A 16756-nucleotide genomic window follows, 5' to 3' on the forward strand; every position below is an offset into this window, starting at 1 on the left:
GTATTGGTTCTTTCTCTCAATCTTTAGCCAAAACTAGATCTGGGACCAATTCCAGGCCAGGACAAAAATGCAAAATCCCAAACTTCCCATTGTTTGATTATTTTGCCTTGAATTGAAGTGGATACTTGGCAATTAGCTGCTGGGAACCCCAAAATTTTCTGATTCACTCTTTTCATTAATCAAGTTGACCAAGTAATTTCTAAACTTTCAGTCAGCTTTGTTACTAGCCCAGTATGTAGTCTTCCTACCTCAGAGACTATCGACATAAAAAGCGTTCTTAAAATAATCTAGTCTTGCCAACCAGCTTGACAGTGAGGAAGCTGAACTCAGCTTTCCTGGGAAATCGCTCAAGGTCAAACAGCTTGGTTTAGGGGCAGAACTAGGACTCCAGTTTTGGGATTCTGATACTTAGAAAACGAAGCTCTTGGGAGTTCCTTACAAAACACTCCGTGTGAATCATTTAGGATGACCTTACGGGGAGGAGATGTAAAACAGTGGGATCCTCTGCCCTGACATTTGGCTCCCAAATGAGTGTAGTTCCTATGGGTGGGTAGCAAGAACATTTGAACTTTAGGCAGGCGACCTGGGTTCTAGTGATAGCTCTGACGCTAAAGACCCACATGCCCTTAGTAAAAACGTGTTTAACTTCTTTACAGAAAGGCAACCAGTACAAAGGTGCCGAGTCTGTTGTCCAGTATACTTTGGTCCCTTTCCGTCCCTCACTTGGGAATTATAAATAGGAAAGGAAATAATACGGGGCAAATTACTTAAAACAGCGCCTGGAACATATTAAGGCTCACGGTTACCATTGATCATTATAGCGCCAATCTTGGAGAGGCGGCCCGAGAAACGCGCTAAATCCAGCGCGCCCGTTTTTACTCTGGCCCACGACTGCGCATGCGCGCCCCTGCGTGAAATCGCGCGCCCAGAGCTCTTCCTGCCTAGAGGCAGGCTCCGCCCCTAAGAGCGCGCCCCTTCAAGCGCGGGCACTGTACGTGAAGCGCGCGCTCGCCTGGGCATGACGTAAACAGCGGACAGGCCCGGAAGATAGGGGCGTTTGCTTCCGGGGCCAAAGGTGCTTCACTTCCGGGGGAAGCCGGCATTGCCAATAGCAGGTGGAGCGGGAGCCGTTTGTTGCCCCTTCGTTGCTCCCGTGGCCTCGGTCCGGGTAAGCCAGGCATGAAGATCACGAGGCAGAAACACGCCAAGAAGAATCTCGGCTTCTTCCGCAACAATTTCGGAGTCCGCGAGCCGTACCAGATCCTGCTGGACGGCACCTTCTGTCAGGCGGCCCTGCGGGGCCGCATCCAGCTCCGGGAGCAGCTGCCCCGCTACCTCATGGGGGAGACACAGCTGTGCACCACCAGGTGGGTCCCGGGGGGGAGGGCCGGGAGGCGCGCGGAGTGTCCGGCGGGTGTGGCCGAGGCGAGGCCGCTGCCCACGGGCCTCCATTGGGCGCCCACGAGGGGCCCGGCCCACGAGGGGTTTGACAGTTAAGTGATGGCACTCAGGAGATCAGGGGAGTGTCCACAATGCAGACAGAAAGTACAATGCCCTAAAAAGGTTCACGTGTCGTTAGCCTGGCGAAGAAGACCGCATGCGTTGTAGTCCGCCATGACTTCGAGTCTTGGTCCCAGTCCTACCAGCTCTGTGATTTGGGGCAAGTTATTTAACCTCTCTGAGCCTTGACTTTCTCATCTAAGAGAGTCCATAACAACTTATAAGGTTGTGGTAAGGATCAAATGGCGTATAATGTATGTAGAGCATTATATTGGTATCCAAAACCCACCCCCTTTAAATGGTTGCTGTTATTTGTATAACTTTTCTTAGTTTAAATTAAAAACATACACGTTTCACAACTGCCCTGTGAGATGACATCTTCGATTCCCAGAAGGATGTCAGGACTTGAGATTAAGAACTTTGCCCGAGGTCGTTTGTTTATTCAACTGTCTTTATCACCAGCCACATGCCAAGCACCGCTGTAGCCACTAAGGATAAGTTGGTGAACAGGACAGACTCCCAGCCGTGTTCATGGCCAAGAAAGTGCCTGTGTCAACCTCCAATCTGTGTGTTTTGACTCCAGGTCTAAAGTTTCCCCATTGCTTCAGCGCGGGAACACTTAGAATGGAACCTTGTGGGGACGGGAGGGCGGGAGGATGGAGGCGTGAAGGTTTCATGGAGGAGATAACGTGTGAGCCCAGTCACGGTTCAGTTCTGAAGGGGAGGACTCTTTTGAGTGACAGAAAAGAGAGAAGTGACATTCCTTGTCGTAAGGAACTCTTGAACGGAGCTGTGAAGTGCCTGAGAAAGATTAGAGTACATACAGAGTATAATTGGAAATGTAACCGGAAAGGAGGTAAATTGAGGCTAGATCGTGAAGAACTACTATTAAGAAACTTAGGAGGTTTTTTTTCATTGTAGAGTATTTACTTTAAAAAAGTGAAAAGAGAAAGTTAAAATGACCCGTAAGACCACACCAGTGGGTAGCCACTATTAAAATGTGCTAGATCATCCATCCTGTTCACACACAAAAGAATGGGCTCTTACGGTGCATGTTATGTTAATGGCCTGCTTTTCTCACATAACACTACTCCATGAGTAGCTTTCCCCATTCAGAACTTCTCAAGCAGTCCTCAGATGGATTGTAGAGACCCCCAAATTTTGATTCCCTTAGTCTTCAGGGCTGCCAGATGAGTCCTTGGATAGTCCTATGTCCCCGAGTTGGTTGCTTCTGGCTACAAGCAGCTTGTCCATTTATCCCTGTGTCCCACTAAAATATTAACGTTTTGAATATAGTGCTGTGATATTAAAAAGTTGAGAAGTACTGCATGAAATTATATTCTACAGCACTTTTTCCTAAAGAATTTATTTTAACTTCCGGAATATTTCATAACATACAGAAAAATAGACTATTATACTGAAATGTCTATCACCCAGCTTTTGCAATTATCGATATGGCCAATCTTATTTGTCCTTACCCCCCTACACCTTACTGATGGTTTATTTTAAAGCATATTCTGTCGATTCTTCGTGTGTGTCATGAAGAGATAAAGAAGTCTTTTTAAAAGTTAGAATTCAAACCAGGTACATAAATTGCATTTGATTTGTATGTCTCAAGTCCTTATAACAATTCTCGTCCCCCTTTTTTTAAATCTGGTATCTATGTTTTTAAGAAGTCAGATCACTTGTTTTTCTTTAGAATGTATTTGCTGCCACTAGTAGTTAGATCTAGAGGGTTTACTCATATTCAGGATTGAAGAAATTTTGGAGTTTAATTTGAGGAAGTAGAGTGTGGAATACTATCAGACCTGATAACTATCTTTCAGAAAAGATAACTGCAGCCATGTGAGGGGTAAGTTGGAGAAGCAAGAGAGTGAAGACAGGCAAACCCATTTTGTGGTTGTCTAGTCAAGAAATAATGGGAGCCTGACCCTGGGAGGGCAGAGGCAGAACCTACAAAGAGTTCTACAAAGAGACGTTACTGAGATGGAACCAACAGCTGATACAGGACAAGAGCTGATGGGATGGGGCTAAGAGTGAGGAAGAAAGGGTCAAATGAGATTTCTCATTTCTACCAAGGGTGTCTGAGAAGATAATAAGTTCACAAAAATAGCAAGCCCTGAAGGAGAAGTTTGGAGGCAGGAAAATAGTTTGATTTTAGACATGGTGAATTTGAAAAGCTGATGCCAGGTCAGCCATAGGAAATATTCAATACATAGTTGCAATTTGGGCCTGAAACTCAAAATAGAGTTTGCTGATTCAGATCCTGGTGTAGACCTACACACCGCTTGTCAAGCCACATGGTGGCAGGCGTTCCACATATAAAGTAGAGGAAGATGGGCACAGATCTTAGCTCAGGGCCAGTCTTCCTCAGCAAACAGGAGGATTGGCGGCAGATGTTAGCTCAGGGCTAATCTTCCTCAAAAAACAAAACAACAAAAAACTGATGACTAGAAAGCAAATCTCTTTTCTTAAAAAACCAAAAATTAATGGGGTGATAAAGGGGGTCAGGCAAGGTAGAATCTGTCAAGGGCTGGCTAGGTTTGAAGAAATCTTTTTTTTTTTTTGAGCAAGATTAGCCCTGAGCTAACATCTGCTGCAATCCTCCTCTTTTTGCTGAGGAAGTCTGGCCCTGAGCTAACATCCATGCCCATCTTCCTCTACTTCATTATGTGGGATGCCTGCCACAGTATGGCTTGACAAGCGGTGCGATGTCCGCACCTGGGATCTGAACCATCGAACCCTGGGCCGCCGAGAATCAGAACATGCAAACCTAACCACTGCGCCACTGGGCTGGCCCCAAGAAGAAATCTTTGACTCACTAGTTCTCTCTCTTTTTTTGTGTGTGTGATGGAAGAAGTACCTGGGGAGCTTATTAAAATGCTAATGTTTGACTCCTCCACTGGAAGTGCAGATTTTGAGATGAGAAAGGAGCTAGAAATTAATACAACTTAATGTCACTATGTCATTCTGATATGGGTAGTTTATGGATGACACTTTGAAAACCATTGACTTATGTTAATATGAAAGTGAAGACCGGAAGGAAGTTCTACTTGCTTTTAAACAAGCTGATGAGAATTTTTACTTTTCTGAACTGAAAGTGTTTCGAAGGTGTACCAATGTGTCCTTGAAGCAGAAGCATCTACAGCACTGTGGTTGGCAAGGCCTCTCCTGTCAGACTTGTTGGAATCACCTTTCAGCTCTACCACTTACTAATTTGAATTTGGGCACATGACTTGAAATCTCTCAAAATGAATGCTCTGAAATCAGGCTAATTTGAAAGTAAGCAGCCTAATTTCATAGAGCTGTTTTGAGATTAAGCGAGAGTTTTTGTAAAGAGCAGTTAGTATACTGGCTAGCACGGAAGCACTCAGTAAATTTTGACTGTTATTGTTCTTTCTACTTGGTGTGTATGCATTTTCAAGGTGTTTTAAGAGTGAAGTGGGTACTCTGATTTGCGGCTATCATATGACAAATGCAGATGGTAATGGTATAGTTTTAGTTAAAAAAATTGAGTATTGTTTTTAATACTTGCTTTGTCTGAATAACTGATATGTATCTATTATAATTGTGAGCTGCTAATAACAGTTTTTTTTTTTCAGGTGTGTGTTAAAAGAGTTAGAAACATTGGGAAAGGACTTGTATGGGGCAAAACTGATTGCACAAAAATGCCAGATTCGGAATTGTTCCCATTTGAAGAATGGAGTGAGTGGATCAGAATGTCTGCTTTCCATGGTTGAAGAGGGAAATCCTCATCATTATTTTGTGGCATCACAGGTGATAGTACTTTTAAAACCAGAGTCAATTTTAATCATTTCTAATTATGACTCATATGGAGCTATTTAGAATCAGAAAAAATTAGTGGAAGTGGTTTGTTAAAGTGTTTTGACTTTTTAAAATACAAACTTTTAGCGTAATTTGCTGTCAATGAAAGCAGTTTTCGTTAGAGAACTTGAGAAGAGAACCCTTTAAGCATATTGATTTTCTTCTTAATTACTAAAGTTTCCTTTTTTAAAAGAAGAAATTGACATAGAGATGTGATGATTTAGGGTTCTGGAAGGGAAGATAAGTAGAGCAAAGATTTTACATTGTCTTCAAAATCTTTTTTCATGTTCTTGAATTTTATACTGTTTCTCAAAAAGTCATGTGTCATATTTTGAGACTGTACCACCACAATGGAACAGTTTCAGGCTTTTAACAACACTGACAGGCAGGAGAAGAGAGACTCGGGGTTGATATTAATGAAGAAGTTCACATACATGCAGATTTTCTAAAATATGCTTTCAGAATTAAAATTACATATTTAGAGGCAAAGCTGAATCTAGAATCTTGAGTCAGCTAATTTCTACTTTATTTCTATTCCTTCAGTCTCTGTGAGCATTCTTGAGCCTTTTTGAAGCATATCTTGGAGTAGAAACAAGGGACATCACCTAACATATTTACCTTTGCATTAGTTTGTAATTTATGGTCCTAGAATATTGATAAATCCAGTTCACTCTTAACAGTTTGTGCTCAGTTTTTATGTTGCTCTTCCTTTCTGTATCATAAAATATACTCCCATTAGTGAGACTACTGATTTGAAAAACAAAACCTGTGATCTCTTTTATTTTTAATATAACCCTCTTTAAGTTCTTAGAAACTTATTTGTCATCTCAATTTAATTGACATATTTGAACTAAATAATTCTGTTTTTCTTTTTAATAGGATCAGAATTTGTCTATGAAAGTAAAGAAAAAGCCTGGAGTTCCTCTCATGTTTATTATTCAGAACACTATAGTCTTGGACAAACCTTCTCCCAAAACAATTGCCTTTGTTAGAGCTGTAGAGTCAGGCCAGCTTGTCTCGGTGCATGAGCAAGAGAGTATCAGGCAACTCAAAGAGGAACAGGGGCTAGTGAAAAACCCTGAACGGAGAAGAAAAAGGCGCAAGAAAATAAGTGGCCCCAATCCTCTTAGCTGTTTGAAGAAAAAGAAGAAAGCACAGGATACCAAGTCATCTGCCTCTGAAAAGAAAAGAAAAAGAAAAAGAATCCGGAACAGATCTACCTCAAAAGTACTTTCTGTAAAGCAGAATGCAGAAGGATAATGAATCCTTCAAATACTTTTAAAGACATTCAAATGTAGAAAATAAGTTTTTTTTTAAAGCTGTGGAAGTATTGAGGATAAAAGACTAAACTTATTTTTGTAAATAAATATTGACCCAGAAGCCTTTGCCTAAAATTATTTGTAAAACACAAAAACCAGAACAGAGTGGATGGGTTTAGATGTGACAGTGTTCAGTTTTCTTACTCAGTGATTTTGGAGGTGGTTCTCAATGTAAAACTGTTGTCTGTTTCTCACTGCAGCCTATCACCCCCTATTAAATGCAAATAGTTAAAAAAATCTAATAGTTCCCAAAGGCTTGTAACAAAAAAGAGGTAGTCCCTCTTTCACATTCACAGCAGAAACTTCCTCTTTCAATTCATGTAGTAGTTGTAGAATTTACCTTTATGTTTTCAGATAATATGAATATGCTGCTACCTTTTGATCCATCCATTATTTATTGACTTAATACCGGAAAGAATGGAGGTTTCACTTGCTTGTATTAGTCCCTCATTTTTAATATATCAGTCTTTATACATCCCAAGTTTAGTATCTTTGTTACTTTGACTATAAATTTTGTTAACCACTGAACTGAGTAACATGATATGATTGAATTTATTTCTTATACGACTTCTTTGTTATTCTGGAAGTTAATAATGGTCTCTTTTTCTTTTAGTGTCTGACTTGATCTTGTCACGTTCTCCAGTAACTCTGTAAAGAGCCTCATAATATAATTTTCCATATGATGGTATCAGGTCATTTCTTACCCCTGGAGATACTTTTCCTAGAGCCTTCCATCCTCCAGTGTGGAAAGGTTTTCTGCTGAGCGTGTTGCTCAGCTATTACCCAGGCACTTCTTGTGCTTATCCAGAGATCTCCTTTGTCACTTCTGTTTCCTAGAGTCTTTGTTTTACTTTCTTGTTTTTCTCTTTTGCTGTGGTGAAGCATAGAGTGTGGATGAAGTCCATTTTTCGAGGCCCAGCCAGTGTGTCTACCTTAATATTTGTTGCGCTGATAATCTGGCAAGATAAAGAATTCTTGGTTGAAAATAATTTCTCTCTTTCCCTGGAGAACCTCTTAATTGTTTATAAGGTCCTAGGAAAAAAAAATTCCTTCACTTGTTTTGAGTTCCACTTGTCCAAAAGAGAGGATGGTTTTTTTTCAAACGTAGCTGTTAACTTTAATATCAAAAATTCCAAAATAGGGGGCTGGCCTGGTGGCATAGCAGTTAAGTTCACGTGCTCAGCTTTGGCAGTGCATGGTTCATGGGTTTGGATCCTGGGCTCAGACCTACACACTGCTCATCAAGCCATTCTGTGGCAGCGTCCCACTTAGAAAATAGAGGAAGATTGGTATAGAGGTTAGCTCAGGAACACTCCTACTGAAGCAAAAAGAGGAAGATTGGCAATAGGTGTTGCCTCGGGGCCAATCTTCCTCACACAAAAAATTCCAAAATAATAGTCCAAGGTTGGCTATGAATCTGTTATTTAAAAAGTGTGTAACTAATGTGAATGTGCTATTTAAAAAGTAAAGTGTTTAAAAAGTGGGTAAATTAGAAATTGAATAATCAAACATCTTTTTCAGTACCTTCCCTGTTTTAATCATCAGGCCAAAATTACAGTATTTTTGCACTGTAAGGTTAAAGTATAACGTTAATCTGATGAGTAGTTCCTGGCTGAGCTGCCTGTGACACCTTGGAGCAGTGGTTCTTAAACTGTTATGTTAGAGTATCATGATCAGGTATGAAGTATGTCATGAACAAATTCTTATTAATGGCTAAAATAAATGACTTTTCTTAAATTTGAGACAATTCAAATATTCCTACAGAAATGTCATTCTCAGTTGAATTCAGAGATGCTCTTTTGGTGGAAAGTGGAATTATAGCTTTACCTACACTGGGAATACAGGCTGTGTTATCTGGCAAGCCAGGCTAGTGTTTGGATTGTCATTTCATTAATCTGTTTTAAATTCTGAACAGGAATATTTGTAAAAAGGAAGGCAAAGGTACAGTCATACATCGTTTAACAACTGGGATATGTTCTGAGAAAGGCATCATGAGGTGATTTTGTTGTGTGAACGTCATAGTGTTTGCTTACATAAACCTACATGGTACAGCCTACTGTACACCTGGGCAAATGATTCTAAGCTTATGAGACTGCTGTCCTATATGCAGTTCATTGTTGACTGAAATGTCCTTAGGCGGTGCATGACTATTAGAAAATAGTGAACGTAGTTCCGTAGTTCCTGTGAAGAAAGATAACATTTGTCAGTAATGACAAGAGTTAGGATTACCAAATCAAATGTAGACAAACTAAAGCAGGTGAAATGTACACTGATGATATTCATTTCAAAAATGCATAAATTTTAGATCTTCCTCTTTTTAACAAAGCGTATTGTGATATTGTGGTTTATAATAAGAAATGTGTATTTGTTCACAGTTCCTGGCTCACGGCTCCAAAACCATTGGGATTTCCTAAGTGATGAGAGCTTAAAGATGTCTCATGTTAAGTAGGCGACTTTTGGAAAGCACCTACATGAGGCCTGGTGGTTATTGGAGGCAACCATGTGGTTAGAGAGTTGGAACTTTCAGTCCGTGCTCCCCCCCACCCGTCTCTGGGGAGGGGAGAAGAGCAGGAGAATGGCCAATGACTTAATCAATCATGTGTATGTAATGAAGCCTCCATAAAAACCCAAAAGGATGGGGTTTGGAGAGCTGCTGGGTTGGTGGCACACCTGGAGAGGGCATGGAAGTTCTGTGTTCTTCCTCCATTCCTTGCCCTATGCATCTCTCCCATCTGTCTGGTACTGAGTTATATCCTTTTATAATAAACTAGTAATCTAGTGAGTAAAATGTTTCTTTAAGTTCTGTCAGCCATTCTTACAAATTGATTGAACCAAGGAGAGAGTCACTAGTGATTTATAGCCATCCGTCAGAAGCAGAGGTAACAGCCTGGGCTGGTGACTGGCATCTGAAATGGGGGGAAGGGATCAGTCTTGTAGGACTGAACACTTAACCTGTGGACTCTGATGCTATCTCCAGGTAGACAGTGTCACAACTAAGTCAAATTGTAGGACACCTAGCTGTCGTCAGAGCACTGTGTGTGTGGACCCTCCCTCCCCGACCCCCCACTTTGAAATTAGCTCCAGGAACTCAAAATACTTATTTATATTTATTCAGTGCCATCTAATTGCCTGTTAACAGTGTCTAAACTGGATAGCTGCAAAAGTCAACTATTTTTATAAAAGTAATTTTTAAATTAAAATATTAAAAATATATTACAAAGTTAGCTTAAAACTTTGATTAGTCATTTATATATCTTCCTAGTAAAGTTGCTTTAAAAGATATAACAAAGGATCTCCTGTCTTTGAGAGTATGCACATGTGATCATAATCCATTTTGTGCTTTGGGAAAAAAAGTGTTGAGAACCTCTGCTATAAAGGGTGGCTACTAGCTTTGTTGGGGATAAAAGTGGAATACATGTGCTTTTGAACTCTGAAGTTTGCCAGACTGATAGTGTTTCTGAAAACCACTATCTTTTATGAACACTTCAAAATAAAGTGTACTTGAGTTTGGGCAGGATTCTGTATTCCCTATGTTTTCAAAGCACTGCAGCCGCTTCTCACCCCAACAAGTATGTAAATTAAAACTAGAAGTCATTTCAGAAGTAAAAAGATTTCCTGTCTTCTATTTACTCATAGATTGTATTTTATGTCTCTGCATCTAAGTAAGGCAAGATGGCTGTGATCTGACAGGTTTGGGGTTTTTTTTTGTTTTGTTTTCAGGAATATCAGCCCTGAGCTAACATCTGCTGCCAATCCTCCTCTTTTCACTGAAGAAGACTGGCCCTGAGCTAACATCCATGCCCATCTTCCTCTACTTTATACGTGGGATGGCTACCACAGCATGGTTTGCCAAGCGGTGCCATGTCCGCACCTGGGATCCGAACCCGCGAACCCTGGGCCACCTAAGCTGAATGTGCGCACTTAACCGCTGCGCCACTGCACCGGCCTCTGGCAGGTTTAATTAGTAGTTTTTCACAGGTGGGAGAATGAATAGTTTGTATTCTTTAAAATGTTTTAAAAATATGTCATTTAATGTACGATAGATTTTCTTAAGAATTCTTAGTTTAGGTGTAAGTAAAAAAAATATAATGATATAACTCCATGTGTATATGTTTATGTAGCTTGAGATCCAGAGCTAATTAGGAATAAAGGCAAAAGATTAGGTGTCTGGACTGAGTTTAGGAACTAATTTCTCATATGATCTTAGATTGATGGCCTACAAATATTTAATCATACATCCTTGCCAGTAAAAAAACTTTTGTGTGTACTTGTATGTATAAACTATATAGATTTACTATTGTACATTAAAAAATATACACATAAAAAATGTAAACAATGGTAAAGATAAGTTGTTTAAAAATCTTTACCTTTAGATGGCTTCATTAGCTAATATTTCAAGACATAAGGTTTATCAATAATGTTGGATATTAATCTGCTTGAAGTAGTTTTTATAGTTACATTTTTCGTCAGCAATGACTACATCATTGGTTTTCCTTTGTAATATTAAGGACAAGGAGCGTACTAGGAGTAGCATGTGTCAAGACATATTAGTTGAATAAATCAAAATAAGGTCAGTTCTACCACAAAGGAGAGTCATAACCTCTCCTCCAGTTTCTAGACCTAAACCCATTCACAGGCTTAGTTCCCCTTAGTTTAAGGGGAGGCTGGGTCATTTTGAGGAAGGACCCTGAAGCAGTGCCACAAACTTTCCTCTATGCCTTCCCCAAAGGGACGTGTGGCCATTTTCTAGAGTGAATGTGCACTGGGGAATAGAAATATCCAGATCTTTTGAGGATTACTTAGACACTGGCTCTGAATTGATGCTAATTGCTAGGGACCCAAAATGCTGCTGGTCCAACATTCAACGTTGGGGTTAATGGTGGACAGGTGATAAAATGAGTTATAGGCCAAGTTTAACTCACAGTAGGTTCAGTAGGTCCATTAGCCCACCTTGTGTTTTTTCCCCACTTCCGGAATGTATAATTGTTAAAGACATAGTAGGCAACCGATTGTGTCCCCATCTTAGCTCTCTCGTGTACGCACTAAGGGTCATTAGGGTATGAAGGGTCAAGGGGAAGCTGTTGGAACTTCACCTCCCTACCAGGATAGTAAACCAAAAGGATAGGACTTTGTTGGAGGAATTATAGAGATAACTACCATCATTAACTACTTGAATGATGCAGAAGTGTTGATTACTATTACGTCTCCGTTTAACTCATCTATTTGGTCTGTGCAGAAGGCAGTTGGATCTTGAAGCATGACTGTAGCTTATTTTAATCTTAATCAGAGGGTGACTCATTTGCAGCAGCTCTTTCAGATGTAATATCATTGCTGGAACAAATCGACACAGCTCCTGGCAACTGATGTGGACTTTTTTTCTCCCCCAATTTTTAGCAATTTGCTAGGACAAACTAAAGCAGTTTGCTTTTCCTTGACAGAGTCAATAGTACACCTTCGCAGTCCTGCTTCATGCTAAGGCAGCTCATCTGGTCTCAGCCATATTATAGACTACAGAGATCTTGATCATCTTGATGTTTCACACAGCATCACACTGGCCCACTATATTGATGACATTATGCAAATTGAATCTGATGAGCAGGAAGTAGCAAGTACTCAGTCAAGCTTCATGAACCAGAGGGTGAGAGATAGACCCTATGAAAAGTCAGTGTCTGCCACCTCAGTGAAGTTTCTGAGGGTCCAGTGGTCTGGAGCATGTGAAAATAAATGCTTAAAGACATATTGCTGCACCACGAACACCTGTCACTCAACAAAGGGCACAAAAGCTTGGAAGGCCATTTTGAGATTTGGAGGCAACATATGCCACATTTTAGTTTGTTTCTTTGACCCAATTGCTAAGCATAGGGCTGAGAGTTTTGTGTGGGGACTAGACAAGAGAAGGCTCGTTAGCAGGTCTAGGCTGCAGTGCAAGCTGTTTTTCTGCTTGTGGCATCAGATCCAATGATACTTGATGAAGCAAGTATTGGGTATGTAGCAGTGTGGAGTCTCTGGCAAGTACAAGATAAGAACCATGGCACACACCTAGAAAGTTTTGGAAAAAATTCATATCCTTTTCTGCAGATAACTATTATCCTTTGACAAAGAGCTACAAGCTTACTGCTGGGTCCTGATAGAGACCTAGGCGTGGAACATCAGATGACCAAACAACCTGAACTTTTTATAATTAACTGGATGTTATTTGCCTGTTAAGTCATGAAGTTGGGCCTGTGTATCAGTGGAAATGGTATGTAAGAGATCAGGCTTATAGCACATCCAGCATGTACAACTAGGGCGCATGAGTGAGTGGCTCATACTCCTTTGACACCAACCTCTGCTGCATTGCCTCCTCTCCCTCAACTCACACCTCTGGCCTCATGGGAATTTCCTATGATCAGTTGACAGAGAAGGAAAAAACTTGAGCCTGGTTTATAGATGTTTCCATATTATATGCAGCTAACTACCAAAAATGGATAGGCGAAACATTACAGCCCCACTTGTAGGTGGCCCAGAAAGACAGCAGTGAAGAGAAAGCCTTCTTTTGGCAGAACTTTGAGCAATACATCTAGTTGTCCACTTTGTTTGGATTAAGAAATGTCCAGAATCATAAATCTTCACTAATTTATGGGCAGTTGTTAATGGCTTGGCTGGATAGTTAGGGACTTGGAAAGTATAGGATTGGAAGATTAGTGAGAAGGATGTCTGGTGAAGAGGCATATGGATGGATCTTTCAGAGTGGGCACTGAGTATGAAGATTTTGGGGGCCCATGAGAATGTCCGTTTATAGTTGTTCATTGTAGAGGAGGCTCTCAATAATTAGGTGGACAAAATGGCACTATGCATAGATTTCAGTCAGCCTCTTTCCCTGCCAACTGAGTGCTTCTTCACTGGGCCCATGAACAAAGTGGTTATGGTGGCAGGAATGGAGACTACGCATGGGCTTCAACGACATAGCTAACCTTGCTCCCACTACTGCTGAGTGCCTAACATGCCACACAGAGACCAACACTGAACCCCTAGTATGGCACCATTCCCGGGGAGGAGGGGGGAGAAAGGAGCCGGCCACCTGCTGGCAGGTTGATTACACTGCGTCCCTTCCATCATGGACAAGAGATTTATAATTAGTGGAACAGAGCCCATTCTGTACATGGATTTTCTTTTCTTTCCCATAATGTTTCTGCCAGCATCACTTAACGAAATGCCTTATTTGTCAGAATGGTATTCCACCAACATTACTTCTGATCAAGGAATTTGTGGTATTAAATGGTCTTGCTATTTACATCATTACTTACAGTGCCAGTTTGGAGACAACACCCTGAAACCTCTTACAAGATACAGTATAAGCTTTGAATCAGAGGCCAACACAAAGTGTGTCTCTCCCATAGCAAGAATACGTGGGCCCAGGAATTAAGGGAGGGAAGTGGGAGTCTCAGCTCCTCTCACTATGACATCTTGTAACACACTCAGAGAATGTTTGCTTCCTCCCCCAGCAACTTTGAGCTCTGCTGGTTTGGAGATCTAGTTCCCAAAGGAGGAATGCTTCTACCAAAGGCACAAAAATAAGTCCATTGATTTACCAGGTGAGACTGCCACCAGGTCATTTGGGGGTTTCTTTCTTATGCTTCTGAACCAACAGGCAAAGAAAGGAGTTACTCTACCGGTTGGAATGATTGATTCTAATTTCCAAGAGCAAATTGCATTGCTGCTGCAGGATGAGAGGAGGATGAGAGGATGATTTCTGGAATCTGGAAGAGTCTGTAAAATGTCTCTTAGTACTTCTATGTCCAATAGTAAATGTTAATGGAAAACTGCTGCAAATAAAGGGGGCTGAACTACTGTGTATTCAGACTTTTCAGGAATGAAAGTTTGTGTTACCTCACCAATTAAAGAACAAATGGAGATTCTGGCTGAGGTCAAAGGAAACCTTAAATGAGTAGTTGCAGTAGCCAGCCTCCAAGAAGGTGCCCAGAGATTCTCATCTCCCGGTATTCATGAGCTCATATGTCCTCTCCCACACTGGATAGAGCTGACCCATGTGACCAATATGACATTAATACTATGGAAATGATGGTGTGTAACTTCTGATGCTAGGTCATACAAAACATGGTGGCTTCCATCTTGCTCTCTCTTAGATCGCTTGCTCTGAGGGGAAGCCAGCCTCCGTGTTGTGAAGCTATTTAAGTAGCCCTGTGGAGAAGAAAGGACACCCCCTGCCAAGAACCAGCATCATTTTACCTGCAATGTGAGTGAGCCATCTTGGAATGCATCCTCTAGCTCTCCCCAAGTCTGTGATGACTGCAGCCCAGCCAACATCTTGGTCGTGATTTCATGGGAGGCAGAACTGCTCAGTTAAGCCACTCCTGAATTCCCAACCCACAGAAACCGTGTAAGATAAATGTTTGTTCTTGTTGTAAACCACTAAGTTTTAGAGTAATTTGTTATGCAGCAATAGATAACTAATGCAATAGTGGAAGAAGGAAGTTTAAAATATCAACTAGGCCGTGTGACCAGTTACATAAATTATGTCTCTGACAGGGATGAATATATTCTTCCTTTCTTGTTATGTCTGTGTATAAATGTGTATGTAACATAAATAATATTAATATATGTGCATATACACTGTGTATACATGTATACAATGTATATTATATATAATAGAATCATACACTCATATATACTATTTTCTTCTCTCTCCTCCTTTCCCTAATTATTTTATACATTTTTTTTTTATTTGAGGTTAACTTTATGTTTAATCCTTAGGTAACAGTATTTCAGATGGGACTGAGATTGAAACTGAGGAGTGATTAGCATAGCTCAGAAATAGCTACAATGACCATTAGGACTTGGCATTTTGTGAAGAGGGTGAGAATATTTTTATTTGTATGAAGGATAGTTGCATCATGTTAAGTGAAATGGAGTTGTTCAATTGTTGTGTGAAAGTTAAGGTATGTATAGAAGGGTACATATGGATGCTGAGTAGCCAAAATGGTGGATTGTGCCAGCTCCAAGCCCACCTTTCTATACTCTACATGGTGATGCTGGAGCTGGAACTCTGCAAACCACAATTCTCTGGTGGCAGCCACTTTCTCTTGGATCTTCCAGTGAGGGACACTAGAGGCAGGACCTAGAAGGAGGCTGAAGGAGGAAAGGACATGTTTCTTCCTGTGAGCTTCCTTTGGACTCCTTCACAGCTTGCGGGTCTTGTAAGTGTCACGTCTTCGCTCCAGCAGTAGCAGTTTTACACTTGCAGAAACAGCTTTATTGCCTCCATGCTTCTCCCCCAACCAGAGACCCAGATACCAGCACTAGCTGGCTGGAGATGGTTCTCCTGAGATCTGTCTGGGTACCAGACCCTCCTCTGAGCTGAGCAACGTCAACACCAGTGGATTAGAGCCTACATCCTTAGAGATTTCAGATCTACAGGGCTCCATCTTCAGGCTTCTAAATTTAATAATTCTAAGCTGTTCCCTTTTTCCCCTTACTCTAAGGGCAAAAGCTACTTCCTGCATTTGCTACCTCCAGGATTCTTAGAGTTCTCTTTTTACCTGTTTAGTTACTTATTAACAACTTGATACTTAATTAATACTTGTTTATATTAAATTCTCTCTGTTCACATAACTAGTGTGGTTTTTCTCTCCCGACTAGACCCTGATGTAATGCAAGGGTTCTAACTGGCCAGGCCTGGTTCATGTGTCCATTGTGGAGCTGGGGGGAAGCAGTCAGCTCCTCTCAAACATACAGACTGAGATTGGACAAGGGATAGTCCACCAAAGAGAAAAAAATGGGATACTATTACAAAGAGAGGTGAGGAGGGATCAGGAAAAAATCACATCTAAGCAGTAAGATAATCTTTAAAGATTATAAAACACTGTCTCACAATCTTTCTCTCCCCTCCAAAACCTTCCTAATAAAATTATTGTGAAGGTGAAAAGACAAATGGAAATGAGATGCCATTTCACACCTACTAGGATGGTTATAATTAAATAGACAAAAAATAAGTGTTGTCAAGGATGTGAAGAAATTGGAACCCACATTCATGGCTGGTGGGAGTGCAAAATGGTGCAGCTGCTTTGGAATATAGTCTGCAAGTTTCTCAAATGCTTAGATATAGAATTACC

General features: G+C 40.9%; 1 protein-coding gene across 1 annotated transcript; it reads left to right on the forward strand.

Annotated features, from left to right (window-relative positions):
* Positions 1–1029: 1029 nt before the first annotated feature.
* Positions 1030–6739, forward strand: UTP23 (UTP23 small subunit processome component). The gene is made up of 3 exons (XM_014853661.3): positions 1030–1367; positions 5103–5277; positions 6205–6739. Exons 1-3 carry the CDS (start codon positions 1180–1182, stop codon positions 6583–6585), a joined length of 744 nt encoding a protein of 247 aa, XP_014709147.1. The 5' UTR covers positions 1030–1179; the 3' UTR covers positions 6586–6739.
* Positions 6740–16756: the final 10017 nt, after the last annotated feature.

This window comes from Equus asinus, chromosome 12 (assembly GCF_041296235.1).
Source record: "Equus asinus isolate D_3611 breed Donkey chromosome 12, EquAss-T2T_v2, whole genome shotgun sequence".
In the NCBI taxonomy this organism is placed as follows: Eukaryota; Metazoa; Chordata; class Mammalia; order Perissodactyla; family Equidae; genus Equus; species Equus asinus.

Excerpts from the sequence above, each read along its gene's own strand:
- UTP23 (XM_014853661.3), top strand. The coding sequence starts at position 1,180 with ATGAAGATCACGAGGCAGAAACACGCCAAGAAGAATCTCGGCTTCTTC. Across the intron at positions 1,368-5,102 it reads ACACAGCTGTGCACCACCAG|GTGTGTGTTAAAAGAGTTAG; the intron begins GTGGGTCCCGGG and ends TTTTTTTTTCAG. Across the intron at positions 5,278-6,204 it reads ATTATTTTGTGGCATCACAG|GATCAGAATTTGTCTATGAA; the intron begins GTGATAGTACTT and ends TCTTTTTAATAG.